The 25,230-nt window shown below is 50.8% G+C and overlaps 9 protein-coding genes across 9 annotated transcripts; 4 read left to right on the forward strand and 5 right to left on the reverse strand.

Annotated features, from left to right (window-relative positions):
* The first annotated feature begins 229 nt into the window (after positions 1 to 229).
* Positions 230 to 1,020, forward strand: BJY04DRAFT_193350 (COX20 family protein). The gene is made up of 2 exons (XM_073711902.1): positions 230 to 627; positions 683 to 1,020. Exons 1-2 carry the CDS (start codon positions 300 to 302, stop codon positions 937 to 939), a joined length of 585 nt encoding a protein of 194 aa, XP_073569482.1. The 5' UTR covers positions 230 to 299; the 3' UTR covers positions 940 to 1,020.
* BJY04DRAFT_193351 (uncharacterized protein) lies at positions 1,021 to 2,355 on the reverse strand. Its single transcript, XM_073711903.1, has one exon. It carries the CDS (start codon positions 2,018 to 2,020, stop codon positions 1,193 to 1,195), a length of 828 nt encoding a protein of 275 aa, XP_073569483.1. The 5' UTR covers positions 2,021 to 2,355; the 3' UTR covers positions 1,021 to 1,192.
* On the reverse strand, positions 2,290 to 4,384 carry sik1 (snoRNP complex protein NOP56). Its single transcript, XM_073711904.1, has 3 exons — positions 3,981 to 4,384; positions 2,809 to 3,928; positions 2,290 to 2,744 (listed from the first exon to the last, which is right to left on the reverse strand). The coding sequence occupies exons 1-3, from the start codon at positions 4,142 to 4,144 to the stop codon at positions 2,496 to 2,498; spliced, it is 1,533 nt and encodes a 510-aa protein (XP_073569484.1). The 5' UTR covers positions 4,145 to 4,384; the 3' UTR covers positions 2,290 to 2,495.
* Positions 4,325 to 6,632, forward strand: BJY04DRAFT_92112 (chaperonin-containing T-complex subunit CCT6). Its single transcript, XM_073721301.1, has 7 exons — positions 4,325 to 4,569; positions 4,619 to 4,713; positions 4,764 to 4,785; positions 4,842 to 4,883; positions 4,943 to 4,963; positions 5,012 to 5,185; positions 5,241 to 6,632. The coding sequence occupies exons 1-7, from the start codon at positions 4,528 to 4,530 to the stop codon at positions 6,465 to 6,467; spliced, it is 1,623 nt and encodes a 540-aa protein (XP_073569485.1). The 5' UTR covers positions 4,325 to 4,527; the 3' UTR covers positions 6,468 to 6,632.
* Positions 6,633 to 8,160, reverse strand: BJY04DRAFT_92113 (putative histone acetyltransferase (MysT1)). Its single transcript, XM_073721302.1, has one exon. It carries the CDS (start codon positions 7,860 to 7,862, stop codon positions 6,798 to 6,800), a length of 1,065 nt encoding a protein of 354 aa, XP_073569486.1. The 5' UTR covers positions 7,863 to 8,160; the 3' UTR covers positions 6,633 to 6,797.
* Positions 8,161 to 9,196: 1,036 nt separating this feature from the next.
* Positions 9,197 to 11,663, forward strand: BJY04DRAFT_193371 (uncharacterized protein). The gene has a single exon (XM_073711905.1). It carries the CDS (start codon positions 9,562 to 9,564, stop codon positions 11,560 to 11,562), a length of 2,001 nt encoding a protein of 666 aa, XP_073569487.1. The 5' UTR covers positions 9,197 to 9,561; the 3' UTR covers positions 11,563 to 11,663.
* Positions 11,664 to 15,937: 4,274 nt separating this feature from the next.
* On the forward strand, positions 15,938 to 18,479 carry BJY04DRAFT_193378 (camp independent regulatory protein). The gene is made up of 2 exons (XM_073711906.1): positions 15,938 to 16,243; positions 16,332 to 18,479. The coding sequence occupies exon 2, from the start codon at positions 16,521 to 16,523 to the stop codon at positions 17,940 to 17,942; it is 1,422 nt and encodes a 473-aa protein (XP_073569488.1). The 5' UTR covers positions 15,938 to 16,243; positions 16,332 to 16,520; the 3' UTR covers positions 17,943 to 18,479.
* Positions 18,480 to 19,246: 767 nt separating this feature from the next.
* On the reverse strand, positions 19,247 to 20,875 carry BJY04DRAFT_193380 (asparagine--tRNA ligase SLM5). Its single transcript, XM_073711907.1, has 3 exons — positions 20,853 to 20,875; positions 20,672 to 20,792; positions 19,247 to 20,620 (listed from the first exon to the last, which is right to left on the reverse strand). The coding sequence occupies exons 1-3, from the start codon at positions 20,861 to 20,863 to the stop codon at positions 19,397 to 19,399; spliced, it is 1,356 nt and encodes a 451-aa protein (XP_073569489.1). The 5' UTR covers positions 20,864 to 20,875; the 3' UTR covers positions 19,247 to 19,396.
* A 1,040-nt stretch (positions 20,876 to 21,915) lies between these two features.
* Positions 21,916 to 23,741, reverse strand: BJY04DRAFT_220015 (Zn(II)2Cys6 transcription factor; the record flags this gene model as incomplete). The annotated part of the gene is made up of 3 exons (XM_073716750.1): positions 21,916 to 23,102; positions 23,152 to 23,240; positions 23,296 to 23,741. 3 exons carry the CDS (start codon positions 23,739 to 23,741, stop codon positions 21,916 to 21,918), a joined length of 1,722 nt encoding a protein of 573 aa, XP_073569490.1.
* Positions 23,742 to 25,230: the final 1,489 nt, after the last annotated feature.

Raw genomic sequence — 25,230 nt, forward strand, 5'->3', positions numbered from 1 at the left:
TCGGAGAAAGCGAGTGTTGACAGGAGGTGTTCAAGGTCGAATACTGGGTCTCGATCAAGCCCGTCCGAGCATGCAAATCTCCCCCGTCAAAGGCCCTCCGCGGCAGAACTCCAAACGCGTTCGCGTTCTACTATACGCGTATCGTATCATTGGCTGGAAAAATGTGACCGCCGGATAAACTACCTCTTTCGACCGCTGTTAGAGCTCTACGGAATAGCTATACTCCGGATATCATGATTATTTCGCCGACAAGTGTACGGGGCTTGACCGGCTTGCTCTAATCAGCTATACAGTTCAACATGGCCGACGATACACGGCAGCCTGCATTGAGTGCCGGTACCGCCGCACAACCCTTTGAACAACCTACGAAACCGAAGACGAAATATGAGCTCCCGCAATCGCAAGTCGGAAAGTTATGGGAAGCCTTTGGCAACCCCGAAGAGCCCGTGAATATGCTCCCTACGGCATCCGGGAAGAAACCGAACGATGTCTCAGTCACGGAAGCCATGAAATCGATGTCTTTGAGCAATGCGGGTTCGTTCTACAAGACACCTTGTGCGCGCGACTCTCTGCTTCTCGGAATTGGCGCTGGGTTCGGTGTTGGCGGGGTGAGGGGTGTTTTGGGAGGTAAACATACCTGAAACAGGTCACAGTAACGAGAAAGAGGCTGATTTGGAATCAGGGATGCGCTCAATCTGGTCCGCGTGCAACTGGGCAGTCGGTATCTTCGCCATCACTTCCCTCGCATCATATGAGTTCTGTCAGCGCCGGAGAATACAGGAATTGGATGGAATGAAGCAAGCGGTGGAGCTGATGAAGGAGCTGAAGGTCAAGAAGCAACGTGAGAAGGAACAACAGGCTGCAGAGGCTGCTCGTTTGGCGGAAGAGGAGAAGAAACGGAAGAGCTGGACACATCTACCAAACTACAAGTTCTGGTAGAGCTTTGCACATTGCTTGGAGTCACGGAGTTTGTTGGTCCGTACTGTATATTAGTTGGGATGTAATATTATAGAGTATATACATCGGTGTTTCCTAAACGCCAAAACATCCAAGTCATGATTCATGCCCAGCCCATGCAGTGATATCCTGATAACGCCGCCGTCATGTTCGCCAGTTTGTGCTCCGTTATACAAAAAACGCTGCCCACAGGATTGAAAGAGATGCCAGTATAAGTTTCAGTATGGGCATTAGTTCAGACATTAAATTTGACCTTCTTTTGGATCCCGCCTGACTGAACGGTTCGCAGTTTATCCAGGCTGCCGTTATCCCGGCGCTCCCTGCGCCTCTCGCGCGCCTCTTTTGCTTCACGATGTTTCCATTCGGCGACTTGCTTCTGTCTCTTTTGGGACCTGGCCCAAGCAATTGCTGCGGTGGGCTTGAATCCGATACCGTTGATTCCGTAGCCATCATCTTCAGGATCGGTCGGGTTGTGGCCTGTGGTTTCAGAGTCGTTCCAAGTGAGCAGATCCTCTGTCATTTCACTTGAAGGCGGGGGCGATAGCATTGGGCTGCGCGATTTTGCGATAGGTATATTTTTATTCTTGCTAGGGCTTGAAGGTGGCTGTCTTGAAGTGTTCATGGAGGATGTTGCGGCTTGCAGCTGGGACTCAGCTTCAGCAGCCGAGCTGGAGGTAGAAACATGGCCGTCTGAGTGAGGGAAGGGGCGCTCTAGTGCTGCGGAAGGAGCCAATTCGGCCATGTCAGGAAAGCCATGAAGCTCAGAATGATTTGAGAAGTAATTTGTCTGTAGTAGAGGGAAAAGCGCAGGTTGGTGGAGACTGCGATCGGGAAGCTGGTGGAAATCGCCCCGTATTGCTAGTTCACCTAGGCGACCAGCGACCACCGTTTGAGGGCTATACCTCCCTTGGTCCTCCCAATCACGGATCCGCGCCTCATGAAGGCTGACGATGGATTGGCTGGATTCTGGTGATGTTGATAGATTGTGATCAGACGAATAATCTGGCGAGTCTCGTTCGCGGATTGAGGAAAGGAATGGTAATGATAGACCAGATGCCATCATCGTCGCGGGGCTGGAGATGTGGCTGCAGGTGAGGGGTATCGACGATGATGAGCCTCTTATTTAGGCGCAACCTCACCTCCTATCTTATAACGACAGCAGATAGAGTCATCGTCACAAAGAGCAATGGTCGAAAAGTGGGAAAGGCCAAGCTATTGTATTTAGGCAAGGAAGTGAGGAAGGGACAATAAACTTGCTCTCCCTTGGAGAAGAGGGGACGGACGGCCAGTTTTCCGCCCGGGTTGGCCAAACAGGAAGAAGTGAGCTGAAAATAGAAGATTCAAAAGGTAATATTCTGTAGCTACCGACAACCCAAATTTTGAAAGGCTTCGTGAGGCCTAGATCGCATAATTTACAGAAATAAAGCCCATCAGATCGTGAAGGAGCAAACTGAAACACAGACAATGAAACCAAAATAGAATAAAGCAACCTTACAACGCCGCAAGAAGACGCCCTCCTGTCCCGAGACATAGCGACTTTAAGCCTTCTTCTTCTTCTTAGATGGCTCAGCATCGTCGTCGTGCTTCCGCTTCTTCTTCTCCGACTCGCCAACATCCGACTTGCGCTTCTTCTTCTTATCTTCCTTCTCGCCCTTGTCCTTCTTCTTCTCTTTCTTGTCCTTCTTTTCTTTCTTTTCCTTCTTCTCAACATCGACATCCTTCATCTCGGTGTCGCTTCCCTCACCATCGATCTCAATATCGGCCAAGACAGCATCCATCGCGTTTTTCTAGTAAAGTTAGTTATTTATTGCATAAAAATAGTGATAATGAAGGATTATCAAGTAAACATACCATGGCAACCTCGTTCTTGGTAGGGGCGGCACCGGATGCGTAGAACTCCAGACGCTCCTCAACCTGTTTCTTGAGAGCATCACCGTATTTCGTTGTAGGGCTCTCGCTGAAGTTATCAATTCTGGAAGCGATAGAGCACTTGTTGGCAAGGAAACGCGAAATGCGACCCTTGTTCTTGGTACCAGCCCTGCCGATGAAAGAAGAGTGGTACAGAAGACCGTACTTGGGGGTGTTTCCCTTAGTCTTCAAAGCACGGAAAAGAGCCTTCTCAGCACCCAAAATCTGGACGGTGGAAGCGGGGTACTTGGAAAGGTTGGTCAAACTTCCAGCGTGCGAAATGAGACGAGCACCAACAATCTCGCCAATAAGAGCAGCAAGGTTAGGAGCAACAACGCTCATCTTGGAGACCAGGTAAGCGTGAAGAGACTTGCGGTACTTGGAAAGGCTGACAACACGGCCGGCGAATGAGATGACGTTCTCCATATCGGACTCTGAGATATCCTGACCCATACTGTGCTTCGCGGCATCAATAACGCTTTGGGCAACACCCTCATCATCTTCCACAATAGCAGCAATGTCATGGAGGCTCTCGTCAGTCAGAGTCTTCTTGTCCTTGATAAGAAGGGCGAGCTGGGCGTAGCGCTGGTTGTCCGAGACAATCTTGATGAGTTCAGGGAAGTGCCATGAGTACCACTCGCGCACCCTCATGGAGAAGGTATTGATAGCCTTGTCGAGCTGGTCAAGGATAGCAATGGCCTGGATGATGTGGTTGTCGTCACGCTGAACCGAGAACTTGACCTTAGCGCGTGAGTAAGCGTGACCAAGACCGAGTTGAGCCGTATCAATATCACCCTCGCGAAGTTGCTTGAGCAACTTGCCCGCATGTAGCCTGACTCCACGGAGCATATCTTGCACAACCTCGCTGGTATCACCGGTTTCGCAGTCGACGAAGGAAAAGGCGGACTTGATACTTCCAGCGAGAGTTTTATCTGCGAGTCCAAGCTTGACGTTCTTCTTTTTGCTCGCCTTGGGGAGGTTCATTTCGAGGAAAGAGATGAGGGTATCTGAGGCCACACCCTCGGAAATGTCGTTGATTTCGCTCAGGGCCTGCTTGTTGTTTCTACGGCTGGTCAGTCGCGGACCGCACAAGATGAAGGGACGAAAGAGCATACTCAAACGGCAGGAAGCTGGTCAATTGAACCATCTTGCCGAACTTGGCCAGGTCATTAACACCATCCTGAACCTCCTTCAAGTTATGTCCCACAGAATCTCCCTCGTGGGTGACCTTGAAAATCGAATAACCCATAGGGCCCTCGTGCAGAAGGTAGTCAGCCATTGCGAAAGTGGGTGAAAGTCCTTATACTAGAGATATAAGTCTTTAAATGTAGTTGGTCAGGTCCCCTTTCGACTTTGGCAGAACTCTAAGGCTGTAGACCTGCAGTCGGTCGGTGTGGGAATTGACGAAAGTGCCTTGAAGGTAGATTTGCAGAGTCGAACTGGTCGGAGCTCTTTTTTTTTCACAGCCGGCGCTAGTGTAAGAATCCCGAATGGATTGTGGGCTTTTTGCCAAATCCGCCTGCTCACCGCATTCGCCGGCAGACACTACGGGGTGTGCGGCTACACTTTCGTGGACAGCAAGCCCTTTTCTTTATATTCTGGTTTCTTGTTCAGTGTCATTTATCTGGCGATATCTGCTCGCTTTCTCTCTAATACGCAGATATGTCGGCTACGCAGCTGCTGAACCCGAAGGCGGAGTCGAGGGTATAGGGAAATGCCCCTCAGTAACTTTTCAGAGACTAACAGTGTGCAGCGGAGAGCGGAGGCTCTGAAGGTCAACATCAGCGCTGGTGAAGGTCTTCAGGATGTGCTGAAGTCCAACCTTGGTCCGTCCGGGACCTTGAAAATGTGCGTTTAGTTTGAGCTCTCCAAATCTGGTCCATGCTAACTGCAATAAGGCTGGTGGATGGTGCTGGTGGTGTATGAGCTCCTATTGCCATTGAGATAGAGATTGTCTCTAACGCCGCTACAAACAGATCAAGTTGACGAAGGATGGAAACGTTCTGTTGCGAGAGATGGTGAGTTCCTCCACTACCACACAGAAGTTATTGAGCAAGAGCTAACAGCTACCCTATAGCAAATCCAAAACCCCACCGCCGTAAGACGTCCTCTCCACTGAACTCCGATTTCGAATTGACACAGAAAGGTTATGATCGCTCGCGCCGCCACTGCCCAAGATGATATCACAGGTGATGGAACAACGTCAGTTGTGTTGCTAGTTGGAGAACTCCTGAGGCAAGCGGATCGTCATATCTCCGAGGGTCTGCACCCTCGAGTCATCACAGACGGCTATGAGATCGCGAAGAATGAAGCTCTGAAGGTAAGAGAGTTGGGACTACTGGTGTAACTCCCCCGCTAACCGAGCCGGTCCCTAGTTCCTCGACGAGTTCAAGATCGAACGCGCGATTGACCGCGAACTTCTCCTTTCTGTTGCCCGCACATCGCTTAGCACGAAGTTGAACAGTGCCCTCGCCGAGAAGCTCACACCCGATATTGTTGACGCCGTCCTCGCCATTCACCGCGCCCCGGAGAAGCCAGATCTGCACATGATCGAGATCATGACCATGCAACACCGTAGCTCCTCCGACACACAACTCATCCGAGGTCTGGCACTCGACCACGGTGCTAGGCACCCCGATATGCCTAAGCGCGTCGAGAATGCCTTTATCCTTACTCTCAACGTCAGTCTCGAATATGAGAAGTCGGAGATCAACTCAGGGTTCTACTATTCATCCGCCGAGCAGAGGGATAAACTTGTGGAGAGCGAGCGTAAATTCGTGGATGCTAAACTACAGAAGATTGTGGAACTTAAGAAGCAGGTCTGCGGTAACGACCCTAAGAAGGGCTTTGTTGTCATTAACCAGAAGGGAATCGATCCGCTGAGTCTGGATGTTCTGGTTAAGAACGGAATCATGGCTCTTCGCCGGGCCAAGCGGAGGAACATGGAGCGCCTTCAACTCGTTTGCGGTGGTATTGCCCAGAACAGCGTGGAAGATCTTACGCCTGATGTTCTCGGGTGGGCCGGACTCGTCTATGAGCACCAGCTCGGAGAGGAAAAGTACACATTCGTCGAGGAGGTCAAGGACCCCAAATCCGTTACCATCCTCATCAAGGGCCCCAACGGACACACCATTGCACAGGTCAAGGATGCCGTTCGGGACGGTCTACGATCAGTCTACAACACCATCGTTGATGGCTGCGTCATTCCTGGTGCGGGGGCTTACCAAGTCGCCTGCCATGCTCACCTTTCCTCTGACAACTTCCGCAAGTCAGTCAAGGGCAAGGCTAAGTGGGGTGTTGAAGCCTTCGCTGATGCTCTCTTGGTCATCCCTAAGACCCTCGCGGATAACTCTGGACATGACATTCAGGACTCTCTAGCAGTATTGCAAGAGGAACGGGCAGAAGGCAACATTGTCGGCCTTGACCTGACCACTGGTGAACCTATGGACCCTGTTCAGGAAGGTGTTTTCGACTCCTTCCGAGTTCTCCGAAACTGCGTTGCCTCCAGTACAGGTATCGCTTCGAACCTTCTCCTTTGTGATGAGCTCCTGAAGGCCAGGCAGATGGGCCGACAAGGCGGACCGGGTGGCATGGACCAGTAAGGATCATACAAAATATAGACTCAAATACCATCTAGGAGTTGTCTATGTACAGCTTCTGCCTAAAATGTATTAGCTACTTCAATAGTAGTAACACTCCAAACTAATTTTCGAGATATCATGGTTGTTGCCTATCATCTAAACTACTTCCTTGACGGAAATGGAAACGAAACCAAGTGGCGGGAAGGGCTTAGGTACGGTAGGCAGACAATTTGGCAGATTTATTTGTCTTGTGAAAATTATCAAGGAGGTATCATTCAAATCATGAAATAGAGGTGCCTATCCCATAGGCAAAGCTGATAGTACATGTGGAGGCAAAATCAGGTAAGACCATCACTCGTCATCATCACTGCCTGAAATCTCCATCTCTGAGTCCTCGATAGTCTCCAAATGACTTAGCAGAAACCCCTCAGGCCTCACAGGATCCCGTACGGCGGTCTTATGCGCCTTCGCCCATTCCAGAACCTTGGACTTTCGAACAATGACAGGTATTGGATCGCCCTCCGCTTGCGTACCCTTACGAGTTTTAGAGGGTGTCGCAGGCTCAAGGGCACCAAGACCTCGCAGAGCGGTTATCACATCCTCCGTCAGCATCCCCGTTGCCAGACCGATTTCTTGAACAGTGATGAGCTCGTGCGTGTGCTTCTTCCGGCCTTTCCCCGAGGTGGGCTTTATGTCGTCCGCCTGCCCCGGGCCCGCAGCAGTGTTGGTATCCGCATTCGAGGCATGCAAAACCAGATATCGAGCGAGACGTTCCTCCCAGAACCGCTCGTAGCTCCGGCGCCCCATCTCGCTGAGCGGCCGCTCCGGACCGCCAATTAGGCTACTATCCCGCTCCCATCCACTCAATTTGTAGCTCACTCCCATTAAGAGTTTGCCTAGCTGCTTGTGTTGGTAAGGCGGGAAGACGAGGATGCACGCGAGGTTGTTCGCGTCCCAGGAGAGTTTCTCCTTGGAGAAGAAGCCAAGGATGTGGTATGTTTCATCTCCGTTGGTTTTATTTGGGTCCGTAAAGACGAGAATGTAATATAGAAACGAAACGACGTCGAAAAAGACAGATTTATGATCGAGGAATAGCTTTGCGAAGAGCGAGAGGTTCTGCCCGAAGAGTTTGTGGTTTGCGCCGTCGACTTCCCATACCGAGTACCCTGCGTGATCGTAGACTTTTCTGCCTGAGGGTAATGTCCGGTGTGGGCAGAGATTTGTGTGCTTTGTATGTGTTGTGATGTCGCAGGAGTATCGGAAACACCAGCGGCAGACGTAGAGGGTGTCTGTATCTTTGCTCACGAGGTCTTCGGGGTAGATTGATTGGTACCAGGTTTGGAAACGTAGGTTGCCGAGGACGACGTGTTGGAGATTGCGCGTTAGGTGTTTCGTGTGGGGGTCTTCAGTGGCCATCGGTGAGAATTCGCTGAAGTGATGGTCATGAGATTTGGCTGGTTTGTCGCTTCTCTCGCGTCGCAACACTCCCGGGGTCTAGGCAGGAACTCGTGGAGATAATGACCCTGGGAGGAGGCCATTGGCGGTTGGTATTGTATAGTGCTCCAGTATTGGGCGTAACACTGACAGGATCAAAATCCCATTACGAAATGGTGTGGTCCTTGCGCGAGTTCCTGGATTCAGTTCTTGAGGAAATGGAGCTCTCCGATGGATACAATGCCGCTCTGCTTTGGACACCGCGCATCACGTGAAAGCCATGCTCTACTCTGTATACTCCAAGGTTACGCATCGCATCAACTGGAAAATGGGTTTAGAAATTATTCAACATGCAGGCCAGGCGTAATCTCGTAAATACAGTCGGAGTCAGGTTGAAGTGTGCAGAGTATGGACTGAATGGTTAGTTACGGGATGATGCAGGAGTAGCCGTCTTAAGGCATCCAGAAACACCAAATATTACCCGAACACCTGCAAGACTCTTCTGTCTTCTGATCTGGTAAGGTCTGATAATTAAATCAGTTGATCCACAGTTTAAACCAATTGATGCGCGGGGTCCAATGGTGGTTGAGTTCTCCTGCTCCAAAAGACCCTTCGATTCGAGGAACCCATTCCATCGGATTCAAGCTCCTGAGCTCCCACTCCCACCGGATTATCCTGTTGCCTGCATCTTCCCGACCGGGTCGCATTGTCTCAAGCTCCTGACATACAAGATCACCGCACTCGCATCCTGTGCTACGATGACCGATTGATTTTGCCTCTGACTGCTATTTGAACGAGCCTCTGTGAACGGGCCAAGAGAAGGTTTGATAGGTCCTGCGCCCCAGATACCAAAGGCAGGCAGCAGTCATCGTAACGATCGCAGCGCCACCCTCAGCTCTCACCAGCTTCGCCATCCGTTCTCATATGCTTGCCCATCACTCTTCATCTCCATTTTGACGTCTTGCATCACTGTCATCCATCAGCTTTGTTGCACAGTCCTGAACGTGCTCTTCCCCCGCCTAACAGCTCAAGTCTCGACTCTCGACGGTCCAAAAGTGGGCCCGCATTATCAACGATGCTTAAGCCGTTCCTGATAAGGGATCTTCACGAAGAGCCTCAACAAGATATCTTCGACGATGCTGAATCTGATCTGTATAACGCTACAGATGTAAGCATCGGCCCTCAGCGCCGGAACGGCCTGGTGCAGCTAGCTGCAGCGGATTACGATGAGATCGCCTATATACATCCTCAGGCTCGCTTAACCTATCTAGATGAGGACGACGGAGAAATCATCACGGTATAACTATCTGTCTATTGATTTGGCTAGTTGTATCTCATCGCCTAACCATGACCTTAGGTCGGATCTTCTCTTGAACTTGCCCAACGTCTCGACGAGCCGCCTCCACAGACCACGAATAGCGGTTTCCCCGAAACCATTCATCTATTTGACATCAAACGAAGGAAGTCCATCACAGATCTTTGGAAGAGGTTCGAACATAGCGAGCGCACGCCAGTTCCTGCCTTTCTTAATACCGATTTGGCGGTAGATGATCTCGGTGAGCGTGCGTCGACGCTGAATCTCAACAACAACCGCGAACAGACGTCGCGTGTAGAAAATGAGCAGGTGGACACCACCGAGACCGAGAAGTCGGAATCCTTGCTTTCGGCCTTCGAGACGGAGATGGCCAAAGTGATGAATGGATCGCAGTCTACTACAGATAACGATACTGCGGAAAGTCCGTCTTCTAGGACTGTGCAAGGAGAATCGAGTTCTAGTTTCCGTCAAGACACTACCGAGGCGTTCAATACTGCTCTGCGGAATATTCTTGAGGTTGCGGAGCTCATTAGCTCTGGTGTGAAGTCGAAGTTACCTGAGTTGGAGCGACACTTAGATAATGCCAGGAGGTCTCTCCCAAGAGACATTACAGACAACATGCGGAACGCTTTCCTAGTATTCGAGCAGCAAGTCAAGGCCATGGCAACTACTTTGAATAACCTACCAGAAACACTCAGAGAAGTCCCAGGAGGTGCTCGTCGCTTCCCAGAGTTTCCTACACCTGCCGATGCGATGCATGGACTGCGCGAGATGGGCGCGCAGCTCAACAGCATGAGTCAAACATTGCTTGACGCTTTCGACTCGAGCTTGCGAGGTGCCTTCCCAAATCAAGGGGATGGCTTCTTCAATTTCCCCGGATTTTTTGAGACAAACAACCAAGCGAGCGCATCAAGCAGTACCGCAGAGAATCCTTCGGTTCGGCGTGATAACAATGTGCCAGCTGCTTATCCTAATCATCATAACACTGCACCGCAACCCGCTGGCGGTGCTTGGGTCAACTCTGATGCTCCTTCCAACAACTTCTACTGGGGTCACCATCACCCCCACCGCTTATACAATCGTCCTTACCTACCCCCGACTAGTCTGTTTAACTCAAGCCCGTTTTATGACACCTCTCGTTCCGGTGCCGCTTCCCAGCCGCGACAAACTCGTGAACAGCCTTCTGCACCACCTAGCCATGACTCCAATCCGACAAACTCATTGTTCGTCGGCAACGTTGGGTTTAACGTGACAGAAAGGATGATCAAGGACGTATTCTCTTCTCGGGGATTCCAAGTCGAAGTCAATCTGCTGCAGGATTCAGAGGATAGTAGACATGCCGGATTCGGCTACCTCACCTTCTTAACGCCTACAGAAGCTGCGGTTGGATTGCGAGAAATGCAAGGAGTTGTGATTGACGGCCATTGTATCAACCTTGAATTTGTGGATCACACACCGATCACCTCGTTGGCCGAAACAACTACCGCCACCGCGTCCTCTCCCCAAACCTCTGGTGTCGTTCGTCGTGACGCCTCTGTTACCAACACTACATCTGACGGCCCTCCAAGCGCTGCAGCCAGCAACATCAACCAACCCTCGACCAACGAATCAGTACATGATTTGCTCCTGGCCCAAACAGAGGCACGCTTCCCGCCTGTTTCTCAGCTAGATGCACACATGCTAGCTGAGCAATCGTCTAGGAGACAGTCAGCTGCATCAGAAGGCTCCAGAAACATGAACACTGAGGACAGGGAGGTAACTCGTGAGAGCATCCGGTCCTTCCAACCTCCTGGCTCTTTCCCACAAGACACACACGACGAATCTGCGCAGCCCGCAGATACTCGGCCAGTTTCTATCCCACGTCCACGCGCCCCTTTCCGTCATTCCCATCATCACCACACACATGCCCACCCCCATCACCATCCCCGCCGTGCAGCAACAGTCAGATCAATGGACCCGCGTCGCGTGTCTTTCAACCCTTATGATCCTTTTGACGCTACCCCTGGTCTAAGACGTCGAGCAACAGAACGTCATTCCTTGCGGGGTGGCCCACACCACCCAATGGGACTCCGTCACAGTGCTTCTTTTCATAATCTCTCACAACACGTTCAAGAGCAGCCACAAAATGAAAGTGTCCATGAAGAGCAGCCAGAGGAGCTGGATGACTCCCAAAAGGAGTCCAATAAGCAGCGTAAGCAACGCGCTATTGCCGAATGCGTCTCCGCGCTGTACGAGTTAGGGTATGGAAGTGAAGAAAACGGTGGACTTCACAGAATGGAAATGTACGCAATGGCTGCGGATGGCGAGATCTTCGATGCAATTGATATGATTGAGGAGGAGCGTAAGGTATATGAGCAGCGTGGCTAGCGTATTCTTCATTTTATGTCATCGGTGTCTGTTTGTTACTATTTTCCTGACTTAGTATCAGCTTATCGTAGGTCAAATTGGATATATTCATCTTCGCTCAATTCGCTTACAAGGTTGGTACAGAGTACTTAGAATTAGCATAGTATTACGCTACCATATTCAACTCCAAAAGGCATGGCGAAGCCGGAGTGCGTGGTCATCGCCATCATCAGCCCAAAGATTCATAGTTGTACCCAAGTTTCTCTTCCACTTCCCTTAGGCCTCTGATAATTCGGGTATCCTTCCTGCAATCGCTTTTGATGACGTTACCATAGGCAAGTTACTAAACTAGCATGGTTTTTATCGTTGATTTGAAGCCTACAATATGACACAACTCAATGAGTACATTCTAGGTACACTTTCAAATGCATCCTAGATCTCGTGCTACTCTTATAGAGCCCTTGTCTCGACCAACAAGTATTCCGGTGCTGAATTGAAGCTTCCCGACAAACTCTAGCGGCATTCTCCCGAGCAGTGTCAGAACCAACTGTCATTGAACTGGTACTATTCAGTGTTCTCGGATGATGCATCATCTTGATCATCGCTGACTCTCTTATTCCCAAGCACAAGCAAGCTTTTGTTCAAGATGCCCCAGATTCGTCGCCTATTCCGCAAACCTCCCGTTTCTCGCCTGAGTGCTATATACAACATATACCAGTGAGTCAGACGGCGAGGAGATGCCCACGAAGTGCTCGAGAATTGCTAGTTGACATAGATCGTTTGCTCAATTACAAGCTGGTCCACACTTTCCATGGTACCTTTCCCCGTTTCCTCTAAGTCTTCCTCGGCGACAGTCGCCCAGGGAAATGGTTCATGAAGTCGAAGAAAAACGTCAGCCGAATTCGCGATAACTATGATCATTATAATAATTGATCGACGAAAATCTGTGACTCTGGTTTTGAGATGGCAGAGCTGTATATAGGCACCAAAGCACCACTGGCTAAGGACAAGTCCGGGCCCTTCGCACCCTTTCATCTCCTGGAACGAACATTGGAATAGGATCCCCAGCTGTGAGATCGGCAGTCTCACGTTAGAGACCTCTACAGGGTTCTAGGTTGCCACAGAGCCCGAAAAGACTCCTCTTTCTCGGCATGCATCTGGCTCCTCTGCATCCGGGTCTTCGGGCTCCAATTTGTCGACAAGACACTGCGCGATACAGGAACAGCGCATCTCTTCGGCAGGTATGCGAGTGCTTAAAAAGACTTTCGGTGACTTGTATCCTGAGCTTGTGACAGCTCTAGATGACCTTTCCAGATTTTGAGCCGTCTTTAGCGCTTGCTGTATTCGAAGTCATGCGGACCTTGGCAAGTCATGGGAAGTGCTCATGATCAAATCAGAATGAGTAAACTTTGGTCTATCTCGCTCAGTCAGCATCCAGGGCATCACCTCCTTCAGATTGCGGATTGTCGTTGCGTATGACTTTAACTCATTATAGTTAGTTATAGAGCTCTACAGCTGTGATCCATGCTGTTATGATGCCTCAGGCCACAAGGCCACAAGGCACTAATCGACCCTTGGATGGGCTCATTCAAGGTTCTTCGGAGCTGCTTCTAAACGCTGAATCGCCGATGCTTGAGTGGCCCACCGGGCCAGGAATTGGCCCGGAAATACAAGAGATCAGCATATTAACGTCGAATCAAGGTTACATCGTGGACAGAGATTTTATAAACACCGGGTCCACGGAGTTTTCCGTCCGCTCAGACTCGGTCGCTCGGTCGCAAGGCAGGCTGAGAATCAGCCCGAGAGAATAATCTCCCTGAATGGAATGAGCCCCGAATGGAACGCCGAGCGAGTCATGACTTGTGTCTTGGAGAAGGACTGCGATGGCGATATCAAACTCTATCAGCAACTTTAACCCAGACAAGCCAACCTTGCCGACAAGACAGGCACGTGGCACTAGCTACGGAGATAGAGTCAAAACAGCGCAGTTCGTTCGTATTATTATGACCATCCAGAAGAAATGCCCCGTGTTGTTAATATATATTTATAGGCGAGGCCCATGGCACGCCGTATTGCTGAACGCCGAATTCTCCGTTTGAACGACTCGAGCGAACGCCTCAAAGCCTTGGCCTAGGTAAATCCATCGGAGCCTGGAGGGGGCCAAAAAGACCGAAGAACAATAATACCCAGAATCAACCCCAGCTGAGCCAGCTCTACCGTTTGGCTGAGAATACTCCGAAGTGCGAGAGTCAGAAGTGTCAGTGGCTGCCAGCCTCGGCAGCAGAGGCCTAATCTGTCGCCACTGCGCCCACCAGTCATTGTCACTGATCCGTGGGTAGGGAGTGTCGTGTGGGCTTGGGTCTCTCCGAGTTTAAGTGGACGGTGGACCACAATACGAGGGTTGCCATGCCCAGGGCTCGGCTGGGCGCAGTTTGACATTCGACAGGCGTCCAAGAAGGCTTGGAAGGCTTGGGAGTGATCAAAACCAGTGGATTAATTTAGTCAGAGGAGCGCAGCGTTTTCCGTGGACGGTTCAGGATTCAGGATTCAGGACCATGAGCGGAGGATTTATGCGAGATCCAGTGACTAAAGTTACAGTAGCCCGGTGGATTATATTGGATAAGCAGGAACCAAAGATGGAGCCGGCTGGGATTACTTTAATCAATCAAGCTTGTGCTCGTTTAAATAATTATGGAGTCTGTCTTACTTGTTCGGCTGTTAGTATCTGGAGCTGTGTCCTCTTCTTCTTCCGGGAGATCCGGTGAAGATGGCCTGAAACGGCAAGTTGGAGAAATCAAGCGACCAGACGAACAAAAAGAAAGGAGCCAAGAACAAGAAAAGAGGTTGGGGGAGGGAGACAAGAAAAACCAAGACATCCTTTTGGAGGGAGGTGAGCCTGTGGAGCCCACGCGGGGGAATGCCAAGTCGCCAACCTTACTGGTGTTAAGCATATCTGAGGCATTTTCTCTCTCTCTGAGTTTCTCTCTTTCTGAGTGTGTCTGAGTCTCAATACTACTACAGTACTACTACTGTAGTCTGTATGCTCTGTATTTACAAGTATGACATGTCCCGACTGCATCCCACTCTGTGAGCACAGACTCCCCGCCCGCAAGGCCCTCTGCTACAGAGTGCAGCACAAAAGCGATAGTTTAAACCAATTATGCTAGTGGAGATAAGCCTGTGAAACGTTTCACAGCGCCCCTGATCAGCCAGTTTCTCGTCTTTCCCTCTCTGCTGATTCGACCTCCCCCAGCCCGAACGCGTCCTCCAGGAGAGGAGAGAGGTTACATTAGATCCTTCGATGCAAGGAAGAGTGGGTAAGTGGTTGTGTTTGCAATCTGTCTTTCAATCTTTCAGTTGTTGATGGCGGGGGAAGCATTGGAGTTCCGAGTGAGTGGAAAGAGGATGATATGAAAAAGTTATGCTCGGGATTCCGGCACGATCTTACCCTATTATTATTATTATATTAGAAAAGTGACAGCTAACCATTCTGTTCGGAGATGGACATGGAAACTCGGGAGATTTTAGGCGACTGGGACTAATCAATAATAATTATAGCCATCAGCATAATCGAATAGTCATCATTAAAGCTTATGATGTGATCCATGGCTGTGCATCTTATCTTACTCTTACTGTCTCAGAGCTGACAGGCGATCTGTCTTCTTGCGTGAAGACTAATATTAAATACAGCAGCTCGTAAAATAAATACGATCCATCATTTAGCTTATTTTAGCCCCCTCTAGCTGCTTAGCCAAGAAGCCAACTAGACTCGGCGGACTCTGTTGGCGATACGCTTATCCTGGCGTCTTGGGACTGTCGCACGATGATACCGAGTCAGTCGGAGAGCTGAAAGGAGTCCAGCGGATTGGACGGAGGAGAAAAGGTTCCGAAGACAAGACTTGTCATGGGGTCATCAGGGAGAGGATCGGCTGCGAGTAAGAAGGATGATGAATTCATGGATTCAATAATATGCTGGTGCCTGTTTGGGAATGGTTATGGCACTCGTTTATTATTCCTGGGAAGGGAAGAGGATCAGGTGGCTTGGGGATACGAGCGTTTGCCACGGACTGTAATTGTATCTATCAATGTGATATGGGTTTTGGATTTGATGGACTTGATAGAATTTGACATGGTTCGCAGTCATCCTTATTAAAATATGATTATCACTCCCTGAGCACTCCATCTCCCAACTCCTGACTCCTGGCGGAGTATAATCAGAAAGCAAAGACTGGATGGGTGGAGAGTAATACCAAAAATACGGTAAGCGAGTTAAGGTTCCTCGTGTTGGTTTAAGCTTAAGCTTCCAAAGTCATCGCTGAATGCGCCACTCGCAATCCCTCGCCTTTTAAAGTTGCTGCTTTGCTTTGTCTTTGCTCTGTCGTTTCTTGATCCGGCTATTTTCTCTTTTCTTTTCTTTTTTATTTTTTTTTCCCTTTTTCTTTTCTTTTCATTTTGGTTTTCCTCATATACAACTAACTAACTAAGTAACTAAACTTTGCAAGCCCAGCCAGCCCAGTGGGGTTTCCTTGGGTTCCCCACTTGCTCTAACTCAGACTCACATTTCTTATTCTTCTTCCTGCTCCAAAGTTCTCTTTGGCTTTCCTTCCCTCCTTCCTCTCTCTGCTTCGCTTCCTCCTGCTTCACCCCCTTGATTCTCTATCAGTATCCCTTCTATCAGATCTCCTCCGTCCTATCACCCCAGGTAAGTTCTTATCCGACCGACTCATCCCGCCTCCTCCCCGACTCATCCTCTCTCGCTCCCATTACTTCCACGCTCTAACGGCTGCCAGCGCCCCTGCGGACCTCTTCCGACTTGCCTCTTTAGGTAACTTTCTGCTCGCGGGGTCTTCAAAAAAAAAGTCAAACTGAGTCTTTGCTGCTCAGACTCTGTAGCTTCAATCTTCACCATTTTCGACCACAACTCACCCCCCGTGGCCCTGAAACCATCCACCATTTCGGGGTCCTACCACCGAAGTTGGATGGAGACGTATCACGGTCACGTCCGCACTCCTGCGGACGCTATTATCCTCTTTGAAGCATGTCGCATAGGAATGCTCCCGCGGGTGCAAAGACGCCTGTCGGAAAAAGAGCGACAGTTGATTCAGTCCGGCTCCGTTTTTGTTTGGGATGAGCGAGAAGCCGGTATGCGACGGTGGACTGACGGCAAATCATGGAGTGCGAGCCGCGTTTCAGGCAGTTTTCTCACCTATCGTGAGATGGAGGGTAAGCGTGGAGGCACCAGCGTTCCCTCTCAGCCTCCTCGAGCTGGGAAAACACCAGATTCCGCCCGCGGCAGTGATGACGATCCCGGGGATGGACCGGATGACGGGCCAGATGGGTATCGATATAAGCCTGACGGCCTAATGAAACAGTCGTTCAGTATCACTACCTCAACCGGTCAGCATCTACATCTCATCAGCTACTACTCACGGTCGCATCCCAACGCCACAAACCTGCTGCAGCCGTCAAATGATCCCGCTCTGCGCAGCGTGCGCCCGCAAAAGGGTTTGTATCCGGAGTCGACGGTCAATGATCAACAAAATCTTCCGGTCGTCACGCGCGGTCCAATGACAGGCTCGCCATATGTTCCCCAGCCACCACCGCCTCACCATCCTATGGCGGCGTATGCTCGTTCTGGTGCGGCTCACCCGCAGTCGTATGCGCCTGGATATGCATGGCCTCCGACGCCGCTCGGCACGCCTCCTACTGTCGCAGTGCACTACCCTGCTTATATCTCGCCTGCACATCACCCGGCGCATCCAGCCCATCCGGCACACCCTGCACATCCCGGGCATCCAGCACACCCAGCTCACGCGCCACAATATCATGCGCTACCACCGCCGCCCCAACAACCGGTTCTTCCACCAGGCTACGAACGGGCCGTACACCCGATGGAAAGCGCAGTGCCGCCACACATCCTTCAACAAGGCCCGCTATTAATCCCGGCTCGCTCGCCTCGCGTGATCGCCGAACCCACGCCGCCAGAATACCCCGGCGATCCGCGTCGGGCCTCTCCCCGCACCCAAGCTCACCCCAGCCCGCACGCAAATGGAATCCCTCTCCCGCCCACTCGAAGCCCACGCGTCATCACTCAAGCGCCCATCCCTCCTCCGCTGAACATCCCACCTGCCAATCCACCGGTCTCGTCTGCTGAGGCTGCCACTTCCGGCACAACAGTCCCCAGCATCAACGTCATGATGAACAGCACCCCGCCAGGGTCTCTACCGTCCATATCTACGGCGACGCCCGCTCCCGCACCTGCCTCTACACCCGCTGGCTCGGGTGCCGCTTCAAGTGGACGACCCGGCGAAGGACCGCGCGATATTCCCAGCGACAAGATCGGGTTCGGTGGAGAGGACATGCGTGCGCTGCGCCAACTTGACCGGGTGTTCAAGGCGTAGTCTCGACATTTCTCATCATTTTCCCCTCACGTATATGGCCTCATCATGCGTAGACCGTTGTTATTATTTCGTGGTCTTCCTCTGTTTTCTCAATTATTTCCTTGTGTCTTGATTTCCGGGACGGCGTTATACCAAGAGGAGCATACTGCATGGCTGGGGTCTTACTTTTTTTTGTCTGTTTCCTGTCTAATGCTAGTGATTCGGTTCGGTCCTATTAGCATTGGGCGGTTTCTTACTTCATCTGCTGTCCTTGCTGTCTGTTTTTCAGGGTCATGTGGAAGAGTTCATATCCTAACTCTACCAATGTGGTAGTCTTGGGTGGTAAATTAGATCAGGTGGGAGATGGTGAATCGATACCCGAGCTGAATTGGCAGATCGTGATCTTTACGTTGTTTTTGCTATATGAAAGATGTTAGGTGTAGGTGTAGGTCAAGAGCGGGCTCAGATCTTATATTCCAGCAGTGTTAAGACATATTCCTCCTTGAACAGCCATCATTGAACAAACCAACCCAGCTATCATATATCAAATATTCCACACAAACCCCGTTGACCATCAACCAGGTCTACATGAGTCATAAATAACAAAAAAGACAACCTCAATACCAATACCAAAACGTCCACGCTCCTTCCAATTCCTCTAGGACCCCAACCTCGCGACCAGCCTAAACATCCAACTGCACCTTCCCCCAATCAACCGTCAACTCCCTCACCTCCTCCAACCCATCCAACCGACTCTTAACATTCGTTCTAAGTATGTCGAAGAACCAAGGCAAAGCAGGATGCATCTTCCAGTCCATGATTGTTCGATCACGCATCTAGCGGCAATCACAACCGATGTGCTGTGAGCCCACGAGACTCCCATTGAGGCCTACATGGTGTTGGGCTGTTTCAGGCATACATTAAGCCCAGCCTTCCGGAGCCGGAGCTGGAGCTGGAGCCCACCAGCATAGAAGAGGACATTGCCTGAAAGATTAGGTGAAATATAGACAGCATGCGGTTGACCGTGATAGTTGGTACCGAAGTCTCAGTTCCAGCCTATAGACCCGTAGAAAGAAAGGTCAGCATGTAGTGTAGTGTCCGTGTTGAACAGGCCGAGCTGTGGAGAAGACGAGGAGTAATTAAGCTGTTTGAATGCCGTTGGTTTGCAGGATGCTAAGAGACAAGCTGGTGATTGCGTGGATGTGGGCTGTTCTTTCCCTTAAGTCCTGGGTGGATGCGCCACAGACAGCTAATTAGCGAGATTCAACAGGTATGGACCTCAGTTGGAGTAGAAAGAAAGCAACTCTCGGAGCCGAGAGTGACCCTCAACAGAGAATAACCTATTGGTGGCTATCATGCTGTTTGTACCGTTTGAAGTGCCGTGAAATGCCCCTATCAGTTCTATAGTTGAGCTTGGTCTATCTAAAATACATGATATACATTCATATACTCCGTACATATCCAACGTACAACAACTAGCAATCCGCACGTCCAAAATACCGAGGGAAAGCAACAGTATCCCTGATAGTCGACACTCCAGTCAGATACCCCAGCAACCGATCAAACCCGATCCCGAATCCGCCATGCGGCGCTGTTCCCCACCGTCGCAGATCCGCGTACCATTGTAAATGAGCGAGGTCTTCGCCTGGCTGGAGATGTGGGTATGTAGGTTCAAGCTTAGAGTCTGCTTCCTCGGGATTGATTGTAGTCTTGATAAGTCCGTGATCGCGCATATTCTGGATGAGCTCTGGGAGACGGTGTTCTCTCAGCGAGCCGCCCGCGACTTCGGCAACTTCAGGGAGGAGGAGGTCGAAGCAGGCGACTGTTTCTCGCTCTGATTCTGCATTTGTTGTGTTTTCTGAGAGTGCCATATAGAACGGTTTAACGTTTTTAGGGTAGTCCGTGACGAAGACCGGTTTACCGTTGTTTAATCTCTCGACGATGTACCGCTCGTGTTCAAGTTGCAGACCGGTGTTCCATGTCGGAGCCGATACAAATGTTGCTTTGCCTCGAGAAAATTCTTCCTGCAGGGCTGCGATGGCGTCTGTGTAGGTCATGCGGAGCCATTTGGGGCCTTCCATGAGGTCGGCCCAGCGTTTATGAAGATCTATTTCAAAGACAGGTTCGGTGGATTCTGGGTTGGTTTCGCGCTTTATTGAGAGGATCTCTTGCGTTGCAGGTGTCTCATAGAGCCGCCGCGTAAGGTCGCGAATGAGATGTTCTACGACGTCGGTCAAATCACCCAGGTCAGAGAGAAAGTTCACCTCTGCCTCGAGCATGTAGAACTCGCTTAAATGCCGCGGTGTATCGCTCTTCTCGGCCCGAAACACAGGTGACAGCGTCCAGACATTTCCTAGCTCCGCGGCATAAGCCTCGAGGTGCAGTTGCGACGACACATTAAGGTACTTGGGCGCTCTGAAGAAATGGTCGTGCTCCTGCTCCGGAAGACCTGTTGCCAGCGTCTCCCGCGGAATAACTGCAAAGGTCTCCCCAGCTCCCTCACAGTCTGATGATGTTATCAACGGCGGCTGAACCTGTACGAATCCTCCATTCGGCGTAGCGCGGAATACGTTTCCAAGCTGGTGTAGGCATTCGGAGCGGAAGCGCGCGAGGAGGGCGTTCAGCGGGGTTCGAAAGCGGAGGTGAGGGATTTGACGGAGGAACTCGGGACTCTGGTATTTCTTTTGGATGGGGTATGTCTAGAACAGAGTCAGTGTGTCATGACGATGCTGGAAAGGGAGAAGGACAACCTCCGGATCCGTCTTGCCGACAATTTTCACCGATGTCCCCTGCAGCTCATGACTTTGTAATTTCCCCGCCGGACAAGCCTTCCATATCCCTGAAATCTCAATTGCCGATCCTGTCGATAGTCTATAAACAAAGAGCCATTAGAACCAACGCCCGAGAGACGAAGTAAGGGAACGAACGCACTCGGCTCCCATTTCAGGCGTCAAGATCGCCTGAACACCGTTGACAGACGATCCATCAGAGATCTCAGCAAACGCAAAGCGCTTCTGTTTGCGGCAAGACCGAACAAAGCCGCGGATTGTGATTTCCTGGTCCTCGATGGCACAGGGCTTCTGCTGACTCCTCTGCAGCACCTGGGCGCATCGAAGGAGCGTCGGGGTCGGTGTTCGCGGCGGGGCGCTATTGAGTCTCGGAACAGTGGTTGAGAAAGCCCGTCGCCATACCTGCATTTTGATGGAAGGGCTGAGCAGGCTCAGTCAGCCCGAAGTGGTGAGTCGCGTGGGGGAAGTTTTCTTGATGTACGCGGTGGTTAAGCCGGGCTGATGAATCAGCGATGGATTCTTCTGGGGTAGGTAGATCGGCCTTATCGATAACATTGGAACGGAGTTATGCAAGTAGAGGTGGTACTAATTCATAGGTATATATATTGTATATTTGGATATGAACATCTCATATGCACAGTAGAAGTAAAGTGAAAGAAATACCAGCCATACAAAACCCCTAGCTAGACCGACAAAGATCATCATGACAAAATCATAAACACGTACAATCCATCAGTATAAGTACAATCAATCAATGAGAGGAAATCAATAGAGAGCCAGCCAGCCAGCTGATGTCCTTTTCCCGTTTGCGGCCCCTAGTTTCGTTGTGCCGTACTGTTACTCGTCTTGTTGCTGCGGCCGAACAATTCTTAATATAGTTCGGCGCTATCCCGTCGTTCAGCTGTTGGTTGACCCATGCGCCCTGCAGATCGATTTGCTGCCCGTTTTTTCTTGCTCCGTTTCTCATGCTGAGTAGATGCGATGACGACACTCAACCCGCCCTGATTTTATGTGGATGAGGAAATAAAGCACCCCAGACAACCAACCGACCGGTACAACAACGCCCGGTGGAAATAACCAAGATCGCCGCGCAGATGTGAGCACACGACAATATATGCAAAAAAAATTTCAGAACGCCAGGTTAACCAGTGGCGAGTCAAAGGCAAACCATGCAATGTAAAGATTAGAAGAAAAGAAGAACCGAATCAGGTAATGAGGAAGTCCATATTCATCTCCTTGATGATCTTCTCCCAGTCCCAGCTTTCCTCCGTCTTATTGTCCATGACCTCCCAGACTCTTTGGACGACTTTGAAAGCTGGTTCGATGTTGCGGAGGTTAGAGTAGGCTTTGAGCGCTTCGAAGCCTTTTTGAATCCTCTCGCGTTGGCGAGGGACGAAGGCAGAGCATCCGAGGAGGAATAGCGGCATGAGAACGATACTAAAAGCGCCCGCGTCTTGGGGCAGAAGGTCTAGGAATTCCAGTCCGTCGTCGACGACCTGGGCGATTTTGTCGCTTGGGCGGGATGGCCGGATTGTACGGTAGAGGTATACCCATGTTGATTGCCTGTATAGTTGGGCCAAATAGTAATTCGGAGTGTTGGGTGGATGCGAGGTTTCCCATGTTCGAATCGATGAATCAATCAGTACTGCATCGCTAAGAATCTGGTAATCGACCGCCGGCTCGTATCCCTCGCTGAAACGTTGTCGGATTCGATCCCGTAGCCGAGTTACTTGCGAAATATAGCGGAATAGTCCGTCGAACACGCCCAAGAAGTTTCCGGCTGCGTGAGGTACGAAGTCAGGCAGGCGTAATTCTCCATCCATATGAGCTGGTCGCCGATCAAGCGAGGTTATTGAATTGGAGACATCGTGGTATTGGAAGAACTCGACGATGAACTGGCGGAACTTCTCGTTTCGTGGCTTCTGAGTGACAAGTAAATACCGAGCTGCGTCCATGTGTGGTCGGTACTCGCCATTGGTCTCTCCTTCGCAGATCGTATTCAGGCTGAGCGCAATGGTCGAGGCGATGATTGGATCCTCCACCAATAACTCAGGCTCCTCTTCAACCATATTTGACCTTGCGTTGATGTTATCCTTCAAGTCCCGGATCGCTCGATGGAAATGGTAGTATTTCCGCTCCTTCACGCCTGGTTCTGGATTTAACCCTGACAAATGTGATCCGGACAAGCACATCAACGAGTGCATCAGGCCGCGATGTTGAGTCGCCATCGGAAGGAGGATCTCCTTGAAGGGATTGGAGTCGTCGTTGATGAGGGTCAAGACACGGCTAAATCCGTAGACGAAGTGGTCGAGAAGTTTGCGATCCATCTCAGTTTCGATTCCGTCAATGAGGATAGGAAGCGAGCGGCACACCACTGCTTGTGTTCTTGCGGCTATAGAAGTCAGTATGCGATGCATATGCGGCCAATACAGAGGCCCTACCGTCCTCAATCTTCTGCTTGCCACTCTTCCATATCTCTTTTGGAGGGTATCCTTCGCAGACAACCGCATTCTTCTGACAATTCAGACAACTAGGGCGCGCCACGTCAGCATTTCGGCGCCTGGTCTCGGAGCTCCAGCACTTACGCAGGCTTGGTCTCGTCACATTTCTTCTTGCGACGTCTACAGGTGATACAACCGGTTTTTGAGCGTCCCTTGGTGATCTTGACCTGGCCACCGGGGATAGGAAGAGGGTGTTTGCGTGGTCGGCCACGTTTCCGTGGAACGTGAACGGGAACAGCCGTCGAAGTCGCATGGGGTTCCCCTGGTGTCTCCACCCCCAGAGGCTTGATGCTCTGCAAATCTTCATTATCATCCAGCTCCTCTACTTTCGGCACTACGTCCGTCTCCGGGTCCGCAAGAACATTGAACTGGAAAATGCTGGAGGGGCCGATCAGCGTGGTAGGGATTTTTACGCCCGCGTTGCCTGGGGGAGAGCTGTCGGAAGGGCCGTCGTCCCAAGATTCCGGTGAATCGTTGGAGGTCTCGTCGGTGCTCACGCTGGCGCGATGGGAGTGCGAGTCGTCGTCCATCATGGAGTATTCTGGGAAGACAGGATGGTCGACTAGACTCGAGCGACAGTCGGAGTGTTGAGAATGCGCGTGGTAGCCATGGGAAGGATTACTGTCGAGTTCGGTGGGGGGAGGAAGGATAAAAGTAGTAGGAGACTTTTGCATGGACAACATTGACCATACAGGGGCGACCCGACAGCGGGTCAGCAGCGCAAAGTCTCGGAAGCCGGGTTGACAGGCGGGTCGACGGGAGTCGCAGCCTGCGCAGGGGTGAGGAGGAGAGGAGGAGGAGTGGTCTCCTCTATGTGGATAGAGGAAGGCGCCGGGAGAGCGACTCGTCGAGAGGAGAGGACGACAGTCGGGAAGAGGGGAGGGGAGGGAGGAGGAGGAGGAGAGAGGGCCGCTCGTGGTGGTGGTAGGATGTTCCTGGAAGAAGTGGGGGCGAGCGAACTTGGCTGGAGTCGCTGGAGATTGAATGAGCGCGAAAGCAAGCTAAAAGAAAGAAAAGAGGAGTAGAGGTTGCGGCGGCGGAGAGTGATTTATATTAAATAGAATTATACAGAAGAATCTGATAAACAGGCATAAATATCTAATGGGAATAGTCATGGGAATAATACGGGAAATGGTTACAGTACAGACTACTACAGAGGGAAAATATGGGGGATAGGCGCGAGTGTTACAGAAGGAGAGAGAGAGAATACTATAATGGAGCTGTTAATTGGGTGTGACTTTCTGAGGATCAGTGGACCCAACTGAGGGCATCCAACTAGGCAAACTCTGTCCAGTTTTGTATACATGGTATCTAGCTATAATTACCTACTTCACCAGCTGACTGACTACTACTACTACTACTTCTTTCTATATACAATGTACCCCGAGTACTACGTACCTATGCTCCAAGACAGGATGTTGCAGATGGAGAACCACTCCCTTCAACCAGCAAACTCCAACCTTCTGTACGCCCGTCGAGAATGCGGGGGGATTGAGACAAACTTCTTGTAAGCCATATTTGCTTTTCTTCCATCTTGGAAAATTCTGTTCCCCCCCGCCGACTCCGGAGTAGTGGATGGGCAAAAGCAAGTTCACGCCGAATGAGACAAATTAGAAATATTCTTGTTATTTTTATTATTATTATTCTTGCCCAACTCTGTGCAATGCAGGCGTGACGACGGCGGCGGAGATCCCTCCTCTTACCCTCGTCTACTCGAGAGGCTAGGCCGCCAGACGAGACTAGGCAAAATCCCCAGACCTCCAAAATAATGCCCTTCTCATGCAGTCGATTTTCGAATCTCCCGTATCCGGAGGTCAGATCACTCCAGGATCATGCAGCCCCAGCAACATCCCAGGCCAACAGGATTCGAAGACGCCAGAGTGGCAGATGAGTTCTTTCCCCTTTTATTACGAACTGCAGAATTTAATATTCTATCCTCAATTAAGATTGAGATGCAAGCGAAGGCTTTTTTACTACTGTAACCTGTGGAGACTGCCTAATGGGGACTGAATTATCGCC

The sequence above is a fragment of the Aspergillus karnatakaensis genome, assembly GCF_047715665.1.
Source record: "Aspergillus karnatakaensis strain CBS 102800 unplaced genomic scaffold BJY04scaffold_36, whole genome shotgun sequence".
In the NCBI taxonomy this organism is placed as follows: Eukaryota; Fungi; Ascomycota; class Eurotiomycetes; order Eurotiales; family Aspergillaceae; genus Aspergillus; species Aspergillus karnatakaensis.

Excerpts from the sequence above, each read along its gene's own strand:
- BJY04DRAFT_193350 (XM_073711902.1), top strand. The coding sequence starts at position 300 with ATGGCCGACGATACACGGCAGCCTGCATTGAGTGCCGGTACCGCCGCA. Across the intron at positions 628-682 it reads GGTGAGGGGTGTTTTGGGAG|GGATGCGCTCAATCTGGTCC; the intron begins GTAAACATACCT and ends ATTTGGAATCAG.
- BJY04DRAFT_193378 (XM_073711906.1), top strand. The coding sequence starts at position 16,521 with ATGGAGACGTATCACGGTCACGTCCGCACTCCTGCGGACGCTATTATC.
- sik1 (XM_073711904.1), bottom strand. The coding sequence starts at position 4,144 with ATGGCTGACTACCTTCTGCACGAGGGCCCTATGGGTTATTCGATTTTC. Across the intron at positions 3,929-3,980 it reads ACCAGCTTCCTGCCGTTTGA|AAACAACAAGCAGGCCCTGA; the intron begins GTATGCTCTTTC and ends GACCAGCCGTAG. Across the intron at positions 2,745-2,808 it reads CCAAGAACGAGGTTGCCATG|AAAAACGCGATGGATGCTGT; the intron begins GTATGTTTACTT and ends TAACTTTACTAG.
- BJY04DRAFT_92113 (XM_073721302.1), bottom strand. The coding sequence starts at position 7,862 with ATGGCCACTGAAGACCCCCACACGAAACACCTAACGCGCAATCTCCAA.
- BJY04DRAFT_193351 (XM_073711903.1), bottom strand. The coding sequence starts at position 2,020 with ATGATGGCATCTGGTCTATCATTACCATTCCTTTCCTCAATCCGCGAA.
- BJY04DRAFT_193371 (XM_073711905.1), top strand. The coding sequence starts at position 9,562 with ATGGCCAAAGTGATGAATGGATCGCAGTCTACTACAGATAACGATACT.
- BJY04DRAFT_92112 (XM_073721301.1), top strand. The coding sequence starts at position 4,528 with ATGTCGGCTACGCAGCTGCTGAACCCGAAGGCGGAGTCGAGG. Across the intron at positions 4,570-4,618 it reads ACCCGAAGGCGGAGTCGAGG|CGGAGAGCGGAGGCTCTGAA; the intron begins GTATAGGGAAAT and ends AACAGTGTGCAG. Across the intron at positions 4,786-4,841 it reads TGGTGGATGGTGCTGGTGGT|ATCAAGTTGACGAAGGATGG; the intron begins GTATGAGCTCCT and ends CGCTACAAACAG.
- BJY04DRAFT_193380 (XM_073711907.1), bottom strand. Across the intron at positions 20,621-20,671 it reads TCGGCAAGACGGATCCGGAG|ACATACCCCATCCAAAAGAA; the intron begins GTTGTCCTTCTC and ends ACTCTGTTCTAG.